The sequence below is a fragment of the Caretta caretta genome, chromosome 1, assembly GCF_965140235.1.
Source record: "Caretta caretta isolate rCarCar2 chromosome 1, rCarCar1.hap1, whole genome shotgun sequence".
Taxonomy (NCBI): Eukaryota; Metazoa; Chordata; order Testudines; family Cheloniidae; genus Caretta; species Caretta caretta.
Window position 1 is genome coordinate 313,267,713 of NC_134206.1, and position 23,938 is coordinate 313,291,650.

The following is a 23,938-nucleotide window of genomic DNA, read 5'->3' on the forward strand; positions in this document are numbered from 1 at the left end:
AAACAAACAGAACTTTCACACTGTAGCCTGGCCAGTCATGAAACTGGTTTTCAAAGCTTCAATGATGCGTACCGTGCCCTCCTGTGCTCTTCTAACCACTCTGGTGTCTGGCTGCGCGTAACCGGCAGCCAGGCGATTTGCCTCAACCTCCCACCCCACCATAAACGTCTCCCCCTTACTCTCACAGATATTGTGGAGCGCACAGCAAGCAGTAATAACAGTGGGAATATTGGTTTCGCTGAGGTCTAAGCGAGTCAGTAAACTGCGCCAGCGTGCCTTTAAACGTCCAAATGCACATTCTACCACCATTCTGCACTTGCTCAGCCTGTAGTTGAACAGCTCCTGACTACTGTCCAGGCTGCCTGTGTACGGCTTCATGAGCCATGGCATCAAGGGGTAGGCTGGGTCCCCAAGGATAACTATAGGCATTTCAACATCCCCAACTGTTATTTTCTGGTCTGGGAATAAAGTCCCTTCCTGCAGCTTTTGAAACAGACCAGAGTTCCTGAAGATGCGAGCGTCATGTACCTTTCCCAGCCATCCCACGTTGATGTTGGTGAAACGTCCCTTGTGATCCACCAGAGCTTGCAGCACTATTGAAAAGTACCCCTTGCGGTTTATGTACTCGCCGGCTTGGTGCTCCGGTACCAAGATAAGGATATGGGTTCCGTCTATGGCCCCACTGCAGTTAGGGAATCCCATTGCAGCAAAGCCATCCACTATGACCTGCACATTTCCCAGGGTCACTACGCTTGATATCAGCAGATCTTTGATTGCGTGGGCTACTTGCATCACAGCAGCCACAACAGTAGACTTGCCCACTCCAAATTGATTCCCAACTGACTGGTAGCTGTCTGGCGTTGCAAGCTTCCACAGGGCTATCGCCACTCGCTTCTCAGCTGTGAGGACTGCTCTCATCTTGGTATTCATGCGCTTCAGGGCAGGGGAAAGCAAGTCACAAAGTTCCATGAAAGTGCCCTTACGCATGCGAAAGTTTCGCAGCCACTGGGAATCGTCCCAGACCTGCAACACTATGCGGTACCACCAGTCTGTGCTTGTTTCCCGAGCCCAGAATCGGCGTTCCACAGCATGAACCTGCCCCATTAGCACCATAATGCATGCATTGGCAGGGCCCATGCTTTCAGAGAAATCTGTGTCCATGTCCTGATCACTCACATGACCGCGCTGACGTCGCCTCCTCGCCCGGTATCGCTCTGCCAGGTTCTGGTGCTGCATATACTGCTGGATAATGCGTGTGGTGTTTAATGTGCTCCTAATTGCCAAAGTGAGCTGAGCGGCCTCCATGCTTGCCTTGGTATGGCGTCCGCACAGAAAAAAGGCGCGGAACGATTGTCTGCTGTTGCTCTGACGGAGAGAGGGGCGACTGACGACACGGCTTACAGGGTTGGCTTCAGGGAGCTAAAATCAACAAAGGGGGTGGCTTTACATCAAGGAGTATTTCAGGCAGGACTTCACGGAGGGTTCCAATAAGAAATGGTGCACCTAAGTTATTGTTCTTATTGGCCTCTGATTGATACATGGCTAGATTTACCTCGCTGCACCTTCTCTGTGAGTGACTGCAGTGTGACCTAGAGGAATGAGTCCCCTAGACAGGGGGCGGGTTTGCAAATGAGTACAAAACAAATCTGGTCTATTTCTTGTTTTGATCCACTCCATCTATCTTTTACATCTTTGGCTGGCAGCAGACGGTGCAGAAGGACTGCATGCCATCCACATCTCATGGCTGCTCGGCAGAAGATGGTACAATAGGACTGCTGTCAATCCGTATCGCCTGCCTGCTCACCATAAGATGGTTCAATAGGACTGACTGCAGGACTAAAGAGAATGACTTGATCAAGTCACTCCAAATTTAGTCCCTGCGCCCATGTCTGCCCAGGCGCTCCTGATCAACCTCACACAGACGACCAGGAGCACCTTGGACATGACGATGACGGCTACCAGTCCTATTGCACCGTCTGCTGCCACAAGGCAATGGGTTGCTGCTGCTGTGTAGCAATGCAGTAACGCGTCTGCCAGCACCCAGGAGACATACAGTGACAGTGAGCTGCGTGGGCTCCATGCTTGCCGTGGTAAGGCGTCTGCACAGGTAACTCAGGAAAAAAGGCGCGAAACGATTGTCTGCCCTTGCTTTCACGGAGGGAGGGAGGGAACGGGGGCCTGACAATATGTACCCAGAACCACACATGACAATGTTTTAGCCCCATCAGGCATTGGGATCTCAGCCCAGAATTCCAACGGGCAGCAGAGACTGCGGGAACTGTGGGATAGCTACCCACAGTGCAATGCTCCGGAAGTCGACTCTAGCCTCGGTACTGTGGAAGCACTCCGCCGAGTTAATGTACTCAGAGCATTTTCTGTGGGGACACATACACTCGAATATATAAAACCGATTTCTAAAAAAACGACTTCTATAAATTCGACCTAATTTCGTAGTGTAGACATACCCTAACTCATATTGACCTTTGTCTCCCAGAACAGACTCTGCTGGAGATGTCTACGGATTACTGCAGTCCAAAAAGTATTTCAGATCAGGATCTTGGAAAGGAACTGTTGCTATCAAAGTATTTTCCTTTCGTTTTGATCTTTATTGCCTTCTGTATCTTATCAGGAGGGGGGCTTGTGTATCAAGAATAATAATCTTGCTTTTTAATTAAACCCTGCTGAGTCACAGCTCCATTCTTTCCAGAAGTCAAATTCATCCACTCAGATTATCACTGAACAATTAAAAAAAACCACAACCCAACACCACATTTTAGAAGTGGTGTAAGTATAACGAAGTTCCAAGTCACAACAGAGGTTTGAACACTGATGCTGGTGCACTCTGGACATTTGAAATTAGCTGTTCAATGGCTGCTGTTTGCTGCTCCGCTCTCTGATCTTCTAATTACTGCATAGGGCCTCATTTTGCTGCTTATTTTGCAGTTTGTATTTCTGCCAGGAAGGGCAAAAACCACCAGATCTTTAATTTTCAGAGGACTCAGCCACTGGTGACGTGGGGAATCGGCTCTGGAACAAGACTATCTGAACCTGGATTTGTTTCTTGATGTCACATGGCATTGACAATCTTCGTATAAACTACCATGTAGTTGCTTTGCAAATCTGCTGCAGAGATTTGAGGCTGTCAGCAAAAGCTACTCTGCCCCAAACTGCATGAGACTTGACGTGATCTTTAAGCTCTAGGCATGCCAGTCTACAACAGTGAAGGATTCAATCTGAGAAACAATTAGACAAGACTCTGAGTTACATCAGAACCCACAGAAATAAGTCACATGGAACAAAGCTCACCCTGTGACCCGAAGTCTTTACCAAAGTCTGAAATGACCTCCCATGTATCCTCCTTGAGCTCATATGTACCAAATGGCTCAAAAGGACCCTTCATCAGCTTAAAGACCAAATTAATATAAACAAAAAGGGGCTGCTGAAAAACTGGTCTACCTTGGAAAACATGCCTTTAAGCAACATAAAAGCAGCTCAGTCTATTTAGTTATCCAAGAGAAGGTTAAGAGGAAATTCAATCATGGTCTGCCAGCACTTAAATGGGAATGAGATTTCTGACAGTAGACAGCACTTTAACAGACAAAAGCATAACAAGATCTAAAGGTTGGAAATAGCAGCTAGACAAGTTCAGACTAGAAATATGGCACAAGTTTTTAACAGTGAGGGTAACTAATAACTTACTTAGAGATGCAGAAGATTCCCCATCACCTGAAATCTTTAAATCAAGACTGGATATCTTTCTAAAAACATGCTATAGCTGAAACAGAATTATGGGCTTGATTCAGAAATTACCGCTAAGCCTCTTTGACCTGTGTTACAGATGCAATAAGACTAGATGATTATAATGGTTCCTTCTAGCCTTAATCTAGGACTTTACATTTGATATATTTGTGATGGATCGAATACTGCCAAAAGAATATTCATGGATTTTTTTAAGCTAGTCTCATAGAGATGCAGAAAATAGTTAAGCAATTTCTACTAGGGGCAATGAAAATTATCCAAGTAGGTACTTGCACATCTTACTTATACAACCTTTTGGAAGGCTTCCTCCAAGAAGACACCTTCTCAGAAATAGTAGGCCTCAGTAGCTCATCCTCCTTAGAACCACTCTGACAGAAGGAGAGATCCTAAGCTTGAATGGAGCAAAATGCCCAGTTTTTTTGTGAACATCTATGACTAGACTTTCTACCTATTGGGATAGGATATTGCTAGCTCACCATGTACTCCTAAATTCTGTATCCACAGAATTTACCACAACCTTGTAAACTTCAACTGAGTATAAACGATGCAGCACTTTTCAAACAGGAAGATTAAAAGAAACTAACAGATTTTAATGCTGAATTTTTTAAAAGATGCATGTAAAAAACCCCAGTTAATTTGTGGATGAGGAATCATTTTAAAAAATGGTTGCTGACAAGCACTTGGGTCTGAATCACTAGATGAAGCTTCAGAATATAAGTACAGGTATTTTTAAAAAAATAAAATAAGCTTGTGTTAGCAAATGTTACCGGCAAGACAGCTTCTCTTAAAATGCTTTTCAAGAACGAATCTAGAAAGGATCCAGCAAAAACTGGATGCGTAAATGAAACTTAAGTGAAAAGTTGAAATGTATTTTCTATCAGAAACAGAGTGTAAGGTTTGTGAATTTCTATAGCTTCAAATAGAAGGATGCTTTATTCTTTTTATCAGTATGTTTTCAGACATCTGGTACTGAAAAAGAACATTCATTCTTGAAAAACATTGCAGTTGGTAGTGATTATGACACATTCGAGAGAAAACCAAATAATTTTTTTTTTTCAAAACCCTTTTTTCCCCGTGTAACTTAAGTTTATCTTTATGGAACATCTTTTCAGGTGCTCAGTTTTAAAAAGCTCTTGATTTTAAGTTCTCAACTGTATCCTAAATGCACATCACTTTATTTAACTTGAATAATATCAGTCTGATGTTTGGGAAGTTACCAGATGCTGTTTTCAAGAAGGCTGATAACAGGTATCAGGGCCCAGAAGCTTTGGCAAGAAAGGATTTGCAGATATCATGGTTTTTCAGCTCAGAGATTCTAAATGACCTGAAAGTATCTGATTACATCAGAGGCAGAAAGGAAGTGTTTGCAGATAAGAGGAGATGCAAAGATGGAACTAGCATTCACTTTTTTATTTTAACAATTATTTCATATTCCACTTCTTTCTGATCAGGTGGATTATAGTAGATTTTCTACAAGCAGTGCAGTCTTCAAAATATCTTCCGCATTAGTCTCTCTTTAAAGGGCTGATATACCCTCTTTCACACATAAGGTAAGTTCTGAAGACATTTGCTTTCTTTTCTAAACAGATATTTATTGTGAGGCAGCAATAGGGTAATTACTAACTTAATTATCTTCCCCTGAGATCCATTCATACACAAAAAGAAAGGCAATCCAATTTTCAAAAATCTGATATTAATTTAGTCATGTTAAGAATGTTTAAAGTGCTAGGACAGGGTGGTGGGCAAACTTGTTGGCCCGAGTGCCACATCGGGGGTGCAAAACTGTATGAAGGGCTGGGTAGGGAAGGCTGTGCCTCCCCATCAGCCCCCTCCAACTTACCACCCCCTGACTGCCCCCCTCAGAACCTCCGACCCATCCAACTCCCACTGCTCCTTGTCCCCTGACCACCCTCTCCCAGGCCTCCCTCCCCTAACCACAGCCCCAGGCCCTCCCCCATCCAACCACCCCCTTCTCCCTGTCCCCTGACTGCCCCGACCCCTATCCACACCCCCCGCCCCCTGACAGGCCTCCGGGGACTCCCACACCTATCCAACGCCCCCGTTCCCTGTCCTCTGACTGCCCTCCCCCAGAACCTCCGCCCCATCCAACCGCCCCCTTCTCCCTGTCCTGGACTGCCCCCTGGCATCTCCTGCACCTTTTCTAACCTCCCCCCCCACACCTTACCATGCTGCTCAGAGTGGCAGGACTGGCTTATTGGAAAGCCTAGTAGGTGGGCAGGCGCAAGCTGCGCTGTCCGCGTGGCAGCATACCTACATGGGAGGAGGGCAGCAGAGGAAGGGCCGGGGGCTAGCCTCCCCATCCAGGAGCTCAAGGGCCGGGTAGGACAGTCCGGCAGGCTGGATGTGGCCCGCAGGCCGTAGTTTGCCCATCTCTTAAATCTCAAGGATTTTAAAGCCCTCAGTGTAGCCCTGGAAACCAGCAGCTTCCATCCCACCTTCCTCATGGTCTGATGAATGAATCTTTGAAGCTGATACGGTTTTGTATTAAAGCTTCTCTTGAGAAGTATAAGTCTATTTTTTTTTTTCCACTGAGAGCCAAGTTTAAGTCATAACTTGGCTCGGAGTTAAAAAAAAAAAAAAAAAAGCTGGTTGGTCTTTAAAAGAGCAGAGCTAGTCCAATACATATGCATTTCATACACTCCACAAATGTAGAGCAGCTCAGGCTGAAGCTGCCCATTTCCAGACCCGCCCTGAAGGGTGGTCAGTTGTGTGCGCACATCCGTGTGCCCCCACAGGTTAGTACAGTGGTAAAATGTAGTGGCAGAGTTGTGCAAAGAAGCTTGCCAAGTACATTACCCAAGCCATTGGTCTTTCCACACTAAATTCACACCGATTTTTGCTTTAAATTGTTTACTTCAAAAATGTTGAATCATTAAAACACAGCTATGTACCGGATTCACTTTTTTCTGGCCTTCCTTTTTTAGTTTAACTACTGATCTGCACATCAGTTTACTAACGTGTCATCATCATCCAAGCGAACCAATATTTAGCACATTCGTTGTTTAAAATTGTTTTATTTTCCTTCTTTAGGCCCATAACAACCAGCCTCTTGTGCTGATTTGACTTAACATGCATCTCACTGGTATATTAAACCAAACTTGTAACTCTGCTGCATTATGAAGACAGCAGCCAGCCAGTGAAGGAAGTGCCATATGTGGTTTTATATACAAGAGATAGGCATTAGTATTATATTGTATGTATATTCTACTGCTAGATTCATTATCCACAAAGAGTAAGGTACACCAATTATACTGCATAAATAGTAAGAGTTACACAATTTTAGGCATTTTCAAAACACTTTTTGCTTGATAGTGTCATTTAAATCAACTCAGTGATTAATCTACTGTCTACGTCAAAATATAACATAAATGTTACTTATATTCATAACTGGGCAGCCTCAGTCACCATTCACCAATATTCATCCACATTCATTTGCTAGGTAAACAGGACGGTATTCTGATAATATAAAATAATCAAGTTCTTAGTTTACTTTTTGGGTTAATAAGAAATTAACATAATCAAAACTATATTTTCCTTTCTAGTTAATATTTCTAACAACGGCTCAATATGTCGCTTAAAATCTATTTTAAATGACAGCCATACAAATTAGATAGAATAGTAAATTAAGCTACATCTTTAGAAAAGCCACTCAGAAAGACGAAGAAATAAAAATTTTTACCCCTTGATGTACAACTTTTCCACAATCGTCTGCCAACCTTCCAAAGAATAAAACATTGACGGTGCTGGTCTTTGAACATGAATTCTCTGACTCTATAAAAAGAAGCATAAACAATCCAGATTACTACAATCCTTTTATACCAAAATGGTGACAGAAAAGTCTCTACAAAAACATTCTATACAATGCAAAACACATTTTTATTTGAATAATGAAAACTGATATATACATGCAAAATATTTTAAAAGGCACAGAAAAGCAGCTATACAAACAATACTGTCTATATGAAATAGAATACTTTTCATGTGTTTGATCACAATTTAAAATGTGCATGTACAGAGAAACAATGTATATTAAACATAGAAGTGACAAAGCTCCCACTTGGATGATGTTACAGATAGAATACACTACTAAGTTATATTTAATTCTCTGTATTAGGAAAGAATATATTGTATAACTATTTTATATGGAGATAATCCATGACTTGAAAAAAGTCCCTTCATGCACTTGTAAGTACCAAGAAGTTTTCCCTGGGGAGCTGGGAGACCTAGGTTTGAATATCTGCTATAATTAAGCTTTCATTTTAAAACATATTCTAGCTGTTATGGTTACAGAAATGACCATCCATGTGTGAATCGATACAGTCATTTTTCTGAAACTGTAAAGAACTCCAGTGCCCCTGCTGAGGCTCATAGATAACCTGACTCGCAGCAGAGTGCAATTAACAAAACTCTGGGGAAGTTTCAGGTCTATTCAGACCTGAGTAGGTAGCAGTGAAACTGACAATGACTGCATCAAATTCACCTGCTGCTCCTAGGACGGAATGGGCAAACTTTTTGGCCGGAGGGCCACATCGGGGTTGCGCAACTGTATGGAGGACCAGGTAGGGAAGGCTGTGCCTCCCCATACAGCCTAGCCCCTGTTCCCTATCCACCTCCCCCCACTTCCCACCCCCCTCAGAACCCCTGACCCATCCAACCCCCCCTTCTCCTTGGCCCCTGACTGCCCTCTCACAGGAGCCCCCCACCCCTAACCGCCCTAACCCACCCCCTATCCAACTCCCCCCCGCTCCCTGTCCCGACTGCCACAACCCCTATCCACACCCCCACCCCCTAACAGGCCCCTGGGACTCCCACGCTGTATCAAACCGCCCCTGTTCCCCGTGCTCTGACCCTCCCCCCAAGAACCTCCGCCCCAACCACCCCCCGGGACCCCCCCATCCAACCTCCCTCCCCTCCCCCCTGACTGTCCCTTGGGACCCTCTGCCCCTTATCCAACCCCTCCGCTCCCTTACCATGCCAGAGCCAGCCACGCTGCCCGATAGGAGTGGCGGGCCAGAGCACCGCCCGTGTGGTGGCATGTCTGGGAGGGGGGAGGGGCCGGGGGTAAGCCTCCCGGCCAGGAGCTCAAGGGCCAGGCAGGACAGTCCCGTGGGCTGGATGTGGCCCACGGGCCATAGTTTGCCCACCTCTGTGTGCTAGGAGCATCAGCACTGCAGATAAGTTTCATCTACACTGCATGCTTTGCAGGGGTGTATAGTGCACATACTCATGTAGACCCTGTAGCACAGGTACAAACAGCAGGGTAAATGGTGAGGAATGGCTTAGGCAAGTAGAATAAAGACATGCTTGAAGGGTGTGGGTATATACTCAAGTACACACCCAATAAGGCTCTCTACTCACCCAAGCCATGCCTCCCCATCTACACTGCTATTTTTGTCAGCGTGGTGTCCTGTTGCTTCCCCACTGATAGAGCCTTTCTCTGCTGCCTCCCCTCTGCCAGAACTTTTCATTGGATCATCTAGCTGCACACCGCAGTGTGGACACAATGTGCTTTTCACTCTGGCATGTAACTACGTGTACACAACACGCTGCTGAAAGTGATGTGTAGTGTAAACGTAACTAGAGAGTAGAGGACAAGAACCACAAAATAACCCTTGAGGCTGGAGAGGTATAGTAATAGATTAGCACCCCCTTCCTTACCCTCATACAACAACCAGGAGACAGAGAGGAGTCAAGTAGCAGAGATCCTCTAGTGGAGGACAGGATGGGGGCGAGCAGAAGTAAAGTGGGAAGGAGGAAGACAGAAATAAAATATTTTCTTCTGGGCCAGAAGAGGGACTTCAAAACTTAAGGCTAGTCTACACTGGCAACGCTAAAGCACTGCCACGGCAGCACTTGTGTGGTCTTGTGTGGTCGCGGCGCAGCGTTGGGAGAAAGCTCTCCCCGCGCTCTAAAAAACCCACCTCCATGAGGGGCATGGCTCCCAGTGCTGGTGCACTGTCTACATTGGTGCTTTACAGCACTGAAACTTGCTGCGCTCGGGGTGTGTTTTTTCACACCCCTGAGCGAGAAAGTTGCAGCGCTGTAAACTGCCAGTGTAGACAAGCCCTTAGACACTGTATTGCCAGAGTCCAATACAAGAGTTAGTGCCCCGAGCAGTATCTAGGAACACCATCTGCATTCTTTCTCCACAGGAACTGGGCTTCTCAGCAGTTGTTTTGAATCTCACTGGCAATCTTTCCCTTCCTCATCTTTTGTTTCAGCTTCTAGCTGTGCAGTTTAGTCTTGACTACTAAATGTCTCTTTTTTTTAAAACCCAAGTCAATTAGTTAAAGATATAGCTTTAATCTGTTCAACCTGGAATAGGACTCAATATGTTATACATTATAACTTCAGTCAGCACAATGGCCACAATAAATGCTTTATTTTCATATATCAACCATGGTGATTACTACTGAATTTGATACAGTTGCTCTTCAGTTTTTCAAGTGGTTACAAACTGAAGAAATGCAGCATTAAGACAGTACATAAAAGTAATATATTGCTGGAACAATCTATAACAACAGATTACAAGGTTGCATAACTACAAGAAGTCTGTTGAAGCACTATGGTCACGTTGCTTCAAATGACTCAGTGGCATGTAAATTTAAAATACCATATTCTGAGGGAACGTATACAAGTGCTGAACACAACAAAACAGCTCTTTTCCAAGGTTTATTAATACTGATATAGCAAAATTTTAAGAGATGCATTAGTAATTTCAACAGAAGTAAAGAATTGTATGTTTAAATGGGAATACCTTGAAGTACAATCTTGAAAAATTCTGTTCCATTTCCAAGTTTAGTTAAAGGGTAGGAGAGAATAACTGTTCCCTGAAATGAAAGAAGAGACAAAAAAAAAAATTGATTAACAAAAAACTCCAAAATAAAGCTATGAGCAACTCTGGGTCACTGCAATAGAAATAACTGGTAGAAGCTTCAAAGCACAAAGCCAGCTTTTGCTCTGGAGTGTCCAGCATGAATTAATGTTATTGTGGTTTGACAAACGGATTGTGGGGGGAGGTTTAGAGTAATTTGGTGGTCAAGGTTAAGAAGATATGAGAGCAAGTAAGTGAATTTTAACCAAAAGGTGTCAGTTCTAAGAGGGTGTTTGACATTGAGCAATTTAATCATCTAGACTAAAGCAACAAGAAAGGAAGAAAGCAAGTGGCTAATAGGTGACCAAAACTAAAATAATCACTGCTTTTCATATATATGTTCTTGGACTTTCCACTCGGAGAAAAGCAGCACATATCCGGTGAGAAGTTAACTAAAGCAAGTAAACCAGAGAAGGCAGGAAAACAATAGCCTCTCAGAATATAGGAAATAATATTTAGACAGAGGAGCATAACAAAATAATTAACTGAGAGTTACAAACCAGGAGATAAAAATATGTAGGCATTAAAAATAAATTTGATTTCTGAGAAAGATTCAAATGGACAGACACATAAGCAACTCTCAACAACATTTCTGTAAGAGTTGTTGTCAGTAGTTGCTACACAGATGCTAACGAGTACCTCAGAAATGTAGGCCATGTACTTAAAGTAGGTACCACAATGATAGGTTTTGCTAGTTAAGGGCAAATGAAGGGCTAATTCACAGAGGTCAAAAAAGTGGCTAAAGAGGTGATGCAAAATAATCAGAAGATACAATGGATTGCAAATATTCTGGAGGAAAGTATTGAGATGCATGTGAAATTAGAGTCAAGAGACAAAAATACAGAAATTCATATGGGAATAAATAATCCTCTGTATAAATGGTATTTAAGATGTGGAGAACTGATCAGAATAGTGGTATCATCCAAACCCGGGGTTTGTAGAGTTGAATCACACCACTGAGTGAACGTTGCAAATACTTTTTGGCTGTACAGGGTAACCTACTAACAATCAAACTCCGTTTACACTGAAGTCAAATGGAAGCACAGAATTATATCATTGCATTCCAATTCTAGTTATACTGGACATCTGCTTAGAATGAATGAATGGGGCAAAAAAGGGATTTTATCATAAAAAGGTTAATTAACAGAACATGTAAGTCAACTGAGTGCATTCCTCCACATTTGGCAGGTTTAGTGCTATGCCCATTTTAAAAATAGAACAATATGGAGAATGGTTCAGGGGGAAGTAAAACATAAGGTTTGAAAAATAAATATATATCTATCTATCTGTAAGAGAACTGGGTATGTTTAGTATGGAGAAAACATGGTTGCAGTAGAGAGGGAGAAAGATAACCTTCTATAAAAACACAAAAGGAGCATTACCAAGATGACAGGTATGTTATTACCAGCCAGCCAGGACAGAAAGAGTCATAGTGGTCTTATATTGCATCACGGGAAGTGTGGGTTAAATATTAGAAGACAGTGTTAGGCAGTGGAAACAGCTGTCACAAAAGGAGGAGGCACAAAAGCTAAATGAAGTATAGACTACCTATCAATAGCCATCTATTACAGACACTTTAAGAAATAAACAACATTCGGCAACTGACCAGTAACCGAAATAGAAGTCTCCACATTAAATCCAAATAATTTTTCTTCTTTTTTTGTCTAAAAAAGTAATTATTAAAATAAACCCAACTACCCCTAATCTTCAACATATTTCAAATAGAATAGTGATTCAGAACATGTTGTACAGCTTTATTTCTGCCAAAGCAGCAATAGTGTTTCATTTAGAACAAAACAAAGAAAAAGTTATAACATAGGCTGTATTTTATCATGGTAATAATGCCACTTTTCAGGAGCAAGATGGCAAGTTTTATGGGGCAACATGAAATGTTATAAATGCACATTTTAATCACCAGCAACCACTAAAACTATGCTTTATAAAGGTACTGGAAATGTCCCTAAAAGTACCTGAAGAAACAGATTTTCCACTCATATTTTAATTTGGGGATTTATTTAAAATTACAAGTACCTGTGTACAAGTTGTTAAAAAAGATACACTAAATTTTGTCTGTTGCCAGTAACATCAGTCTAAATCCATAGTTCCATTGAATCTAATGGAGCTACCAGTGTAAAAGAGCAGAAACTGATTAAAGATGGGGGAAGGGAGAAAGCAACTGAAGAGTTAATTACAATCTGTGATAAATGAAAGGCGGGCTCCCTTCTATGAACACCCAGCGAGCCACTTAGCTATAAAATCCCTCTTAGTAGCTGTTCTCTACTTGCTTTACCTGTAAAGAGTTAAAAAGTCTCCCTGTTATGCACAGGTAAAAGGAAGGGAGTGTGCACCTGACCAAAAAGGCCATTGGGAAGGATAGAACTTTTTAAAATTGAGAAAAAAACTTCCCCTTTCTCTGTCTGTTGTTCTCGGGGAGAGGCAAACAGGGAGCAAGTATGCTGTAAGAAGCTTGGGGCCAGGTATGAAAAATCCTCGGTATCATACCTAAAACTACTCATTTGAAATCCCAGATATGTAAGTAGATCAGGAAATGTCTGGGAAGATGCAATTAGGTTTATGTCTTTTTATTTCTTTATGGCTTGTGGACTCCGCTGTGATAACCCCAAATGCTTTTGTTTTGCTTTTAACTTTTAAGCTGCACCTCAAGAAAGTTGTTCTTGATGCTTACTCCTTGAAAGTGGGTTTTTTGTTGTTTTTTTTTTAAATCTAGCACTAGCCTGAGTTTCCAGATGTATTTTCTTTCTTTTTGTTTCTAATAAAATTTACATTTTACCCCACAGAAAGGAATTCCCAAGTGCACCTTCCTGGGTTCTCAAAGGATTTTGCACTTGGGTGGTTGCAGCATCTACCCATCCAAGGTCAGAGAAAAGTTGTAACTTTGTGAGTTTAATACAAGTTTAATACAAGCCTAGAGTGGCCAGTATTAATTTTTAGAATCCTTGCGGGCCCCCACTTCCTGCATTCAGAGTGCCAGAGTGGGGAATCTGCCTTGACACAAGCAAAGGATAACCTGTGCACAAGTTGTGAAAAAAAAAAAAGACACCAAATTTTAATAAAAACAAATGAGCAAGAGTAAGTGTTCTGGAACTTTTGTTGGAGGGAACTGTTCTTCATTTGAGTTCATTCTGTTGCAGCACTATATGCTGACCTAAGTTCTCTGGTTTCATGCCCCTGCATTTAACATCTAGCATTAGTATAACACAGTGGTCCCCTGGGGGGATGCAGAGGAACATGCGGGGGCACAGGGAGAGGCAGCCCTGCAGTGAGGCCTGGGCCAGCCCCCACAGGAGTGGGAAAGGAGCTCCACCCAGTGCCACTCTCCCCCAGCCCAACTCTGCTGCGACCCTGGCTGCAGCTCTGCTCCACTCCCTGCTCCACCCCAACCCAATTCTGCCCTCATTCCCTCTCTGCCCCCAGGCCAGCTTCGCCTCTAGTCCCAGCTCCTTCCCCCATCCCCAATTCCGCCCCCAGCTCCACCACTGAGCACACTGTGCAGTAATGGAGGGAGGACACAGACAGATTCCACTACTGGTGGTGGGGGGACGGGGCGCGCACAGCAGGAAAACTTTGAGCACCACTGACAGAACATAAAAAGAAGGTTTAATCACTTGCACTATGGACTGGCACTTAAAGAAAACTTTCAAGTCTGGAAAACATTCTGTGCTAACCTGATAAAACTAAACAACGTCCTTTTCACTCAATCCAGTTGTGCTTTCACGGCGATATAATCCTCAGAAGCTGGTTTACTAGAAAGATATCTGATAACCTCCAAGGCTTCCTATGTCGATAAAGTACTTGCACTGCTTCAAATTAGGTGCACCTGGCTGATATAAACAACCATTTTGCTGCTTATGCTCTAATAAATTTGTTAGTCTCTAAGGTGCCACAAGTACTCCTTTTCATTTTGCTCCAAGCACTCCTGCAGTGTCTGGGTGCATCTTACCATGGTGTGTGTGTTTTGGTTTGCTCCTTTCTTTTTGCATCTCAGTACTCAAAAGCTTATCTGTGTCTTCTGGTAAAGTGACAAAATCCAGTTTTGTGACATAAATCAAGTGGGCTTTCAGTTAGTCTGCCTCATGTTTTGCGCATTTCTACTGATGCAGATACATACTATGTATTCTACATCCTTAAAATTACATTTGATAGACAAAATTTTGATTTGACAAAATTACACCATTGTCAGTTGCTGTACCTTTCTTTGGAAAAGGAGCTGTCCTAATCCAAGTGTCCTACGTAGCAAAAAGTATCAGGAAATCAAACATTGCAATGACCAACAAGGAAAGCAATACTAAGAGCTTGTCTACACTACTGGGGTAAGTCGACTTAAGTTACACTACTCCAACTCTACGAATAACATAGCTTAGGTGGACTTAACTGCAGTGTCTACATCATGCTGCGTCGACAGGAGACACTCTCCCATCGACTTACCTTCCTCCTCTCGTTATGGTGGAGTACAGGAGTCGACCAGAGAGAGCTCTGCGGTCAATTTAGTGGGTCTTCACTCAACCCGCAGCAGCATCGATTCACAGTAAGTGCAGACGTGGCCTAAGTATTTGCAGTGACACTGCAAGAACTGTTTGTAAATGGCTTTCATTGGAGTAGCTATGAATTGCCCTATTTTCTTTCTTCCCCAACTACCACTAGAAAATTTACGTTCCTAAAGCTCCTCCTCCAAATGTTCCCAAGAAGTACAGGAGATGTGCCAAGATGTTAAACGTGTTCCATTAAGTAGTATGTGTTTCAGGCTTTTGCCCAGTACTTGCTCACTTTCACAGCACTGTCCCTCACGTATCCAAACACCTTCGTGAAAAGGTTTGGAAAATGGTTTACAATACATAATCTCCAGAATAACACATTCCAACAGAATAGCTTGGAATGTGTTATTTCATTTCAGCTGGCAGTTAAACTTAAGAAAATCAAATTTTTGTCTGAAAATATTTGATAACTTATGCCTAAACAAACATCTAAAATTAGTTGGTCTACTCTTGCAGTTTAGTACTTCGTATCTAGTCAGTTTCATTGATTCCCCTGAGCAGTCAGCTTCATACAGCAAAAGGAGAGGGGAACTTTAAAACCAAAAAAAACCAGGAAATTTTATTGTAAAACTACAAAAGACAGTGGGGAGACTCAGGGCAGCTGTAGCAAGAGGATTTTCTTTTTAAACTAGACTAAATTCCATGCTGCTATGTGTTCCTTTATCACCTTTGCTGAGTCAGGATAAATTCATTGAGGACAAAATGAATTTAGACATTGGCCAAAAAATTAAAAATTGATTCGGCTCATTTCCTTTTAGCTCTGCAACATGGTAATCCCTCTGGAGAGCAACAGTAACTATGGATTCAGAGTAGCAGCCATGTTAGTCTGTATCTGTAAAAAGAAAAGGAGGACTTGTGGCACCTTAGAGACTAACAAATTTATTTGAGCATAAGCTTTCGTGAGCTAGAGCTCACTTCATCAGATGCATTCTATGGAGTTCAACCACTGAGATGATCTCTGGCTATTTTAGCGTTGCTCACAGCTAGCCATGCAAAACTGGATTCTCCAGAGCACTTAGCATTCAACATTGCTTCCTCAACATTAAAAAGGATTAGTTTGCTAACTGCTTTGTTTTGTGCCAAACAACTCTTTCACGGTCACCTGCTTATTCCTAGAAGAGGCTGCAGCAGAATCAAGCTCTCTCAATGTGAGACAAGGGTCCTAAAACGCGATTGTATCTAGCTTCTCCTTTACAATCAGCGAAAATACTGCACTATCACCAGACACACTAAACATTCTGCTTTCCAACTGCAGATGTAGATTTTGGCAGAAGTATTTCCTAAGTTAGAATCTGCTTTTGTCTGCCTCAACATTTTACTACATGTCCAGTAATTCTGTACAGTCTGTCACACTTGCTTGCAGAAGTGGCTGTTGCTTGGCAGGCTGAAAAGCCAGAATCTATATTACTCCAAAGAGCACACAGATATCCATAAGTGGGAGGAAAGGAGAAACGCAGAACTTAGGAGAATGTGTTTTTTCCTGAAAGACTTTAGGGGGTGGGGATATCATGTCCCTTTTCACTTCAATTCTCAGAATATTTCCTCTCATCCTCCTGGGAATAATTCACTCCACCTCAAGAAACTGCAGCAACAAGCCCTTCCTGCAGACTAAACCACCTAGCACATGGAAGATTGAAGACAATGCAAAAAATACAGAGAAAGGAGGCCAAGACCTCTCTTGGCCACACACAACATGATAGCAATTAGAAATGAATTCTCTTTCTTTTAAGCTCCTGTGTTTTCCCCTTTCCCCCCCTATTACTCTCAGTGATCTGGTCCGCAGGTTCAGCCCCCCACAGAAATAACAATCAGGCCAGATGGCTTGTGGCAAGATCTCACTAGCATCCCCACACCTTATGGGAAACGGATCTCTGTATCACATCCACCTCACAGGTCTCTCTCTGAATGTGCACAGTATGCAAAACAATGATCGAAAGTTTGAACTGCCTGGCTTGTTTGGCTTTTTCTTCTAAACAGAGACTGTTTTTCACAGCAGACCTAATGAAAGTTTAGGATATTGATTCACATCCCCCCAAGTATTTGGGATGATAAAACGGATTTAAAGTTACATTCACAGAAATCTTATTAAAGTAAACATTTTGATAAAAGAACACAATATGGCCTCACATTTTAAGAAACAGATCTAAGGTGTCTATTTCACTAATATTCTGTGCCTGCAGCTGAGAACACACTCCTAAATGTGAACTACTCCATACCCCCTACATTTCCCAGTCTGGAACAACTAACTACTTGGCAACCAAACATTGCTATTATCAATGTAGCGCATTTTATGGCAAGGGAATAAAAAGGAAAAACACAATTACATTTTGATGTGGTAGCTGCTATTAGAATAATTGTCTTCATAAAACTGGGAGATTGAATTGCTTTGTATAAGAAATGAGAAACGCCTTTAAAAATCACCAGACCAGAAAAGTGATTTTAATCCATAGTGCTGTCATTTTAGGTTAGGTGTTTTTTTTCCTTTGTTTGATTGTTTATTTAATCAAGCCCCAAAAACCGCTCCAAAAACTGCAATTTTTTGGAATACAAATGCTATAAAGAAAATGGTAATGTGTTTCAAACAACAACTTAGATCCAGTGAGGATATGCAGATGCCGGGGCCATGTAAGGGGAGCTTACACATCCTTATACATTTAGCTTTTTTTTTTTTTTTTTTTTTTAAGATGACAAATATCCTCTTGCTAGTAAGTTACCTGAAAGTATTTGTTGGCCTGATCACAACCCATTTGCAGGTATTTTAAATCCACTTTCTGCAGATGGCTTGGTAGTAGAGTTTCAGGTGAGCCATCAATGACTTGAACAGGCATAGCTGCTTTACCTAAGTGAGATTAAAAATAAAAACACCAATTAGTCACATATTACGAACTTGTACAGTAAAGAAATAATTAAATCTTGTTGCAACTTTGGTTTGAATGTGAAGTCACTTCAATTGAGCTGGAGTTCAACTGCTTCATTTGGCATATTTATAATCTTCAACAGCAGATGAGCTCAAATATCTTACTGATGTTAGCAGGAGGCAAAGCATATCAAAGGAGCACTTGCCTGACGTGAAGTCTCCAGTTAAGCCTTTTCAATTCACAAGCTTTTCAGTATTTTTTTTTTAAAGAATTCATTTTTATATTAAGTTTCTGTAACAAAATAATGCTCACACATAATACTTAAAACCAAATAAAGAACAAAGTGGGCATCATGAGTATCATCTGCCCATAAAATCCATATAAAATAGTAAGTACCAGACCCTGACCTGGGAAGCCAGAATAGATATTTTTATGTCCTTACCAGCAGTTTATTGCAATTCAAAAAAGCTACAACAATTACTGTTGGGGGGGAAAAAAAAGTCATTCAAAGTGTAGCATGAATTTGGTATAAAACCAATTTTAATAAGATGTGAACGTAGTTCTGTACAAGTTCCCATACAAATAAGTAGACATAAGAATAATGCATATAGTGATTTAATAAAAACTAGGCTCAACTGATTTTTCAAGATATCAGATGATAAATTAAATTTTATTTAGAAAGGAGCATAATCACTGTCAAATTAAATGTAAAAATGTAATAAGAAAAGCCAAAAAGCAGTTTGAAGAACAGCTAGCCAAAAAACTCAAAAGGTAATAAAAAGTTTTTTAAGCACATCAGAAGCAGGAAGCCTGCTAAACAACCAGTGGGGCCCCTGGACGACAGAGATACAAAAGGAGCACTTAAAGACAATAAAGTTATTGCAGAGAAACTAAATGAATTCTTTGCTTCAGTCTTCACACCTGAGGATGTTAGGGAGATTTCCAAACCTGAGCCGTCTTTGGTAGGTGACAAATCTGAGGAATTGTCACAGACTGAAGTGTCATTAGAGGAGGTTTTGGAATTGAGAAACTTAATAGTAACAAGTCAGCGGGACCAGATGGCATTCACCCAAGAATTCTGAAAGAACTCAAATGTGAAATTGCAGAACTATGGTTTGTAAACTGTCCTTTAAATCACCTCCCGTACCCAATGACTGGAAAATAGCTAATGTAACACCAATATTTAAGAAGGTCTCTAGAGGCGATCCTGGCAATTACAGACCAGTAAGTCTAATGTCAGTACTGGGCAAATTAGTTGAAACAATAGTAAAGAATAAAATTGTCAGACACATAGAAGAACATAAATTGTTGCACAAAAGTCAACATGGTTTCTGTAAAGGGAAATCATGACTTACTAATCTATTACAGTTCTTTGAGGGGGTCAACAAACATGTGGACAAGGCGGATCCAGTGGACACAGTGTACTTAGATTTCCAGAAAGCCTTTGACAAGGTCCCTCACCAAAGGCTCTTACATAAATTAAGTTGTCATGGGATAAGAGGGAAGATCCTTTCATGGACTGAGAACTGGTTAAAAGACAGGGAACAAAGGGTAGGAATAAAAGGTAAATTTTCAGAATGGAGAGGGGTAACTAGTGGTGTTCTCCAAGGGTCAGTCCTAGGACCAATCCTATTCAACTTATTCATAAACCATCCAGAGAAAGGGGTAAACAGTGAGGTGGCAAAGTTTTCAGATGATACTAAACTGCTCAAGATAGTTAAGACCAAAGCATACGGTGAAGAACTTCTAAAAGATCTCACAAAACTAAGTGGTTGAGCAATAAAATGGCAAATGAAATTTAATGTGGATAAACGTAAAGTAACGCACATTGGAAAAAAACAACCCGAACTATAGATACAATATGATGTAAGCTACAACTAATCAAGAGAAAGATCTTGGAGTCATCGTGGATAGCTCTCCGAAGACGTCCACACAGTGTGCAACGGCAGTCAAAAAAGCAAACGGGATGTTAGGAATCATTAAAAAAGGGATAGAGAATAAGATGGAGAATATCTTATTGCCCTTATATAAATCCATGGTACGCCCACATCTTGAATACCGCATACAGATGTGGTCCCCTCATCTCAAAAGAGATATACTGGCATTAGAAAAGGTTCCGAAAAAGGCAACTAAAATGATTAGGGGTTTGGAACAGGTCCCATATGAGGAGAGTTTAAAGAGGCTAGGACTTTTCAGCTTGGAAAGGAGACTAAGATATGACAGAGGTATATAAAATCATGAGTGGTGTGGAGAAAGTGAATAAGGAAAAGTTATTTACCTGTTCCCATAATATAAGAACAAGGGGACACCAAATGAAATTAATGGGTAGCAGGTTTAAAACAAATAAAAGGAAGTTCTTCTTCACTCAGCACACAGTCAACCTGCGGAGCTCCATGCCTGAGGAGGTTGTGAAGGCTAGGACTATTTAAAAGAGAAATTCATGGAGGTTAAGTCCATTAATGGCTATTAGCCAGATGGGCAAGGGTGTCCCTTGCCTCTGTTTGTTAGAGGGTGGAGATGGATGGCAGCAGGGAGGTCACTTGATCATTACTTAAAGAAAAGGAGTACTAGTGGCACCTTAGAGACTAACCAATTTATTTGAGCATAAGCTTTCGTGAGCTACAAGCTCACTTCGTCGGATGCATCGAAAGCTTATGCTCAAATAAACTGGTTAGCCTCTAAGGTGCCACTAGTACTCCTTTTCTTTTTGCGAATACAGACTAACACGGCTGCTACTCTGAAACTTGATCATTACTTGTTAGGTTCACTCCCTCTAGGGCACCTGGCATTGGCCATTGTTGGTAGACAGGATACTAGGCTGGATGGACCTTTGGTCTGACCCAGTATGGCCATACTTATGTTCTTAATTTTGTTTTATTTCTTCATACTTAGTCTTTTTAGAAGATGTCCACTTTAAATAGAACTTCTTGCCCTATTTGTCTTGTCCTTCTGTTGGTTTCATGCAAACTAACCAAAATATAAAGTATTTTCTAACTCAGAAATCACTCAGAAAGCACATCCCTCGGCCCACACCGCTTCCCACAGCCCCCGTTGGCTTGGCACGACGAACCATGGCCAGTGGGAGCTGTGATCGGCCTAACCTGCAGATGTTGCAGGTAAACAAACCAGCCCGGCCCGCCAACAGCTTTCCCTGGCAGGCCACGTGCCAAAGATTGCTGATCCCTGATATACAGAATGTTAAAAAACATCAAGAAACTGATTTTCTGCACTTTCCAATTAACATGAATCCTTTTTCATCTCACTACTTAAGAACTCTTAAAACAATATTTCATTTTACTTTAAGAAAATTATCTGTTTTCATTACTTTGGTCCATTCAAATTGCTAGTTTCCTACCATTTCTTTCAACTCTAGGCTTCTTGAATCATCACATAACACTAATGATCCATTTGCAGTATGGATCATACGCTTCTGCACTTTCTAAAAATGAAAAACAATAATTAATTAAACATGTTGAAGACTAAAAAGCTCACCAGTGCATATGGAGCCAGATGCCTTCTCATCTGTTTTCTAGCAATTCAAAACCCATATCAAGTAACAATTCCCTCTATTCCTTCCCAAGTTAGTTCCTCCCTTCCCAGAATCCAAAGTTAGTTGAGTCCATCCACTATTCACACCTCCCTCACTAGTCATCCACTTCTGTTCCCATCTAAGCTACATCTACACTGCAATTCAGGGTGTAATCTGCAGCTCATGTGGAGCTACCCGTGCTAGCTTTAATCTAACTACCTCACTAAAAAGAGCAGTGAGGATGTGGCAGCGCAGGATAGCAATGTGAGTATATACTCGGCAGGGTCAGGCAAGTTCGTGCAACCATGTTCTTGTACTGAGCTCTTGACACACCAATAAACCAAGGCAACTGCAGTGGGGGAAGGCTTGACAGTTGTTCCTCAGCCTGGTTACTGTACCTGGGACCCCCTCATTTGTTATACCTGTAGGGCAAACTATTTACAATTGTTCTCTGAGTTTTTAGTCTAGTTTTATACCTTGGCCATAAAAGTTTCAGTTAACTTCTAATTATGGTAGAAACTCAGAGTTACAAACACCTAGGGAAGAAAGATTGTTTGTAACTCTGAAATGTTTGTAACTCTAAACGAAACATTATGGCTGTTCTTTCAAAAGTTTACAACTGAACATTGACTAAATATAGCTTTGAACTTTACTGTGCAGAAGAAAAATGCTGCTTTTAACAAGCTTAATTTAAATGAAACAAGCAGAAACAGCTAACTTACCTTGTCAAATTTATTTTTTTAACTTTCCCTTAATTTTTTTAGTAGTTTACGTTTAACACAGTACTGTACTGTATTTGCACTTTTTTTTTTGGTCTCTGCTGCTGCCTGATTGCATACTTCCCATTCCAAATGAGGTGTGTGGTTAACCAGTCGGTTTATAACCCAGGTGTTCGTAACTCTGAGGTTCTGCTGTATCGATATCAAATCTTCCTTCAGACAATAATAAGTTAAAAAGCAATACCAGTAAAACCAATTTTTGGCTTCTTTACCTACTGTATCCATGCAACGAAGCATGTATGAGAAATCACAATATATTCTAGTAAATCTGTCAAGTTAGCCCTCACCTGAGAATACTTACTCCTTACTTTGGGGGAGGGGTTGGTTTATTTACACTGTAATGCAAATTTTGAAAAAAATACCTTATATAACCAAGTAGGAAAATTAGAGCTGAAGTCTCAGTAAGTAACAAGACCTCAGGAAGCTCTTGATATCACATCTCACCAATTTACACAGTATCCCACTAACATACAGAACAAAATGATGAAAATATTTCCTAGGCCAATAGTGCAACTGCCTTTTTCACTACTTTCTTCCTAATAAAGAGGCCTTGCAATGTAATGTATAGAAGACAGAGTCAATAGTGTATAGAAGACAGGGTCAATAAATCCTCAGCATAATACTCAGAATATCATACACTTTGAACTGCAAAGAAGGTTAGACCCACATTTATGGAACAAATAAACAAGCAGACACTCCTCGACTGACGACGATTACATAGACTTATTTTATTTAGCCTAGATAGACAAAGAAAGCAACTTTGAAAACACTGATATTCTACAACATTACAAAGATTTTACAGTTGAAATACCCTGTGAAAGGAGCACCCAGCCCCCCAAAAAACCAGTGGGTGAGGAGAGGGAGGTGAGTGCAATGGAGTGTGTAGTAGAGGCTTCCCCTACCAAATGACAAGGAGGAAACAGGTAGGAGGAGAATGAAAACTCTTTCTATTGGCTATTGGAGCTTCAGATTCATCAGACATCACCCTTGTTCTATTCGATATGAAATATGGAACCTCCCCAAGCAGGCTCCAAGATGGTAGAAATCTCAACACCCTACTCATTTTAGTGCTGAAGGCAGAAGTTTTGGGCTTCCGCCTAAAGAGTCACTCCTAGAAATCACCAAAAATGTCCCAATGCCCCTTTTTATGAAGGATTGCCAAGCATCAGGCATCTCACGTGACAGTCCTGTCATGCATTTTGACATGTCAGTTGCATTCTCACATTCTGCTGAGCTGTAAGAAGGCAGGAAGCATGGGCCTGCAATTCTGCCTTTTGGCTGCCTGTTGCAAGAGCCTGAGACAGATGAAAGTGTGTATAGCAACAGAAGTGTTTATAACCACTAGAAGACACTCTCCTACAGGATCTGGAATTGAAACTGGGATTCCAGAGAGTCTCAATATTCCTTTTCTGACTAGCAAATAGCTGTGAAATCTACTGGCAAAGTATGTGTTTCATCCCCTTTTGATAGCTTCCAGCCCATACAGAGGAGAACAGCCTACTACTGTTAGCAGTCAATCCATTAGCTCAAATAGTAAAGGTCTGTGCTGGGATTTGAAGATCCAA

At 41.5% G+C, this 23,938-nt stretch overlaps 1 protein-coding gene across 3 annotated transcripts in view; it reads right to left on the reverse strand.

Annotated features, from left to right (window-relative positions):
* The window catches only part of POT1 (protection of telomeres 1), a 168,064-nt gene that overhangs the window by 115,734 nt on the left and 28,392 nt on the right, over positions 1-23,938 (reverse strand). For all 3 annotated transcript variants that reach the window (XM_048836897.2, XM_048836898.2, XM_048836896.2), the window contains 3 exons: positions 17,922-18,046; positions 10,538-10,610; positions 7,460-7,551 (listed from right to left, as the gene is read on the reverse strand). In XM_048836897.2, coding sequence (XP_048692854.1) covers positions 7,460-7,551; positions 10,538-10,610; positions 17,922-18,035 — 279 coding nt within the window. In that variant the 5' untranslated portion in view covers positions 18,036-18,046. The remainder of the gene's footprint in view (positions 1-7,459; positions 7,552-10,537; positions 10,611-17,921; positions 18,047-23,938) is intronic.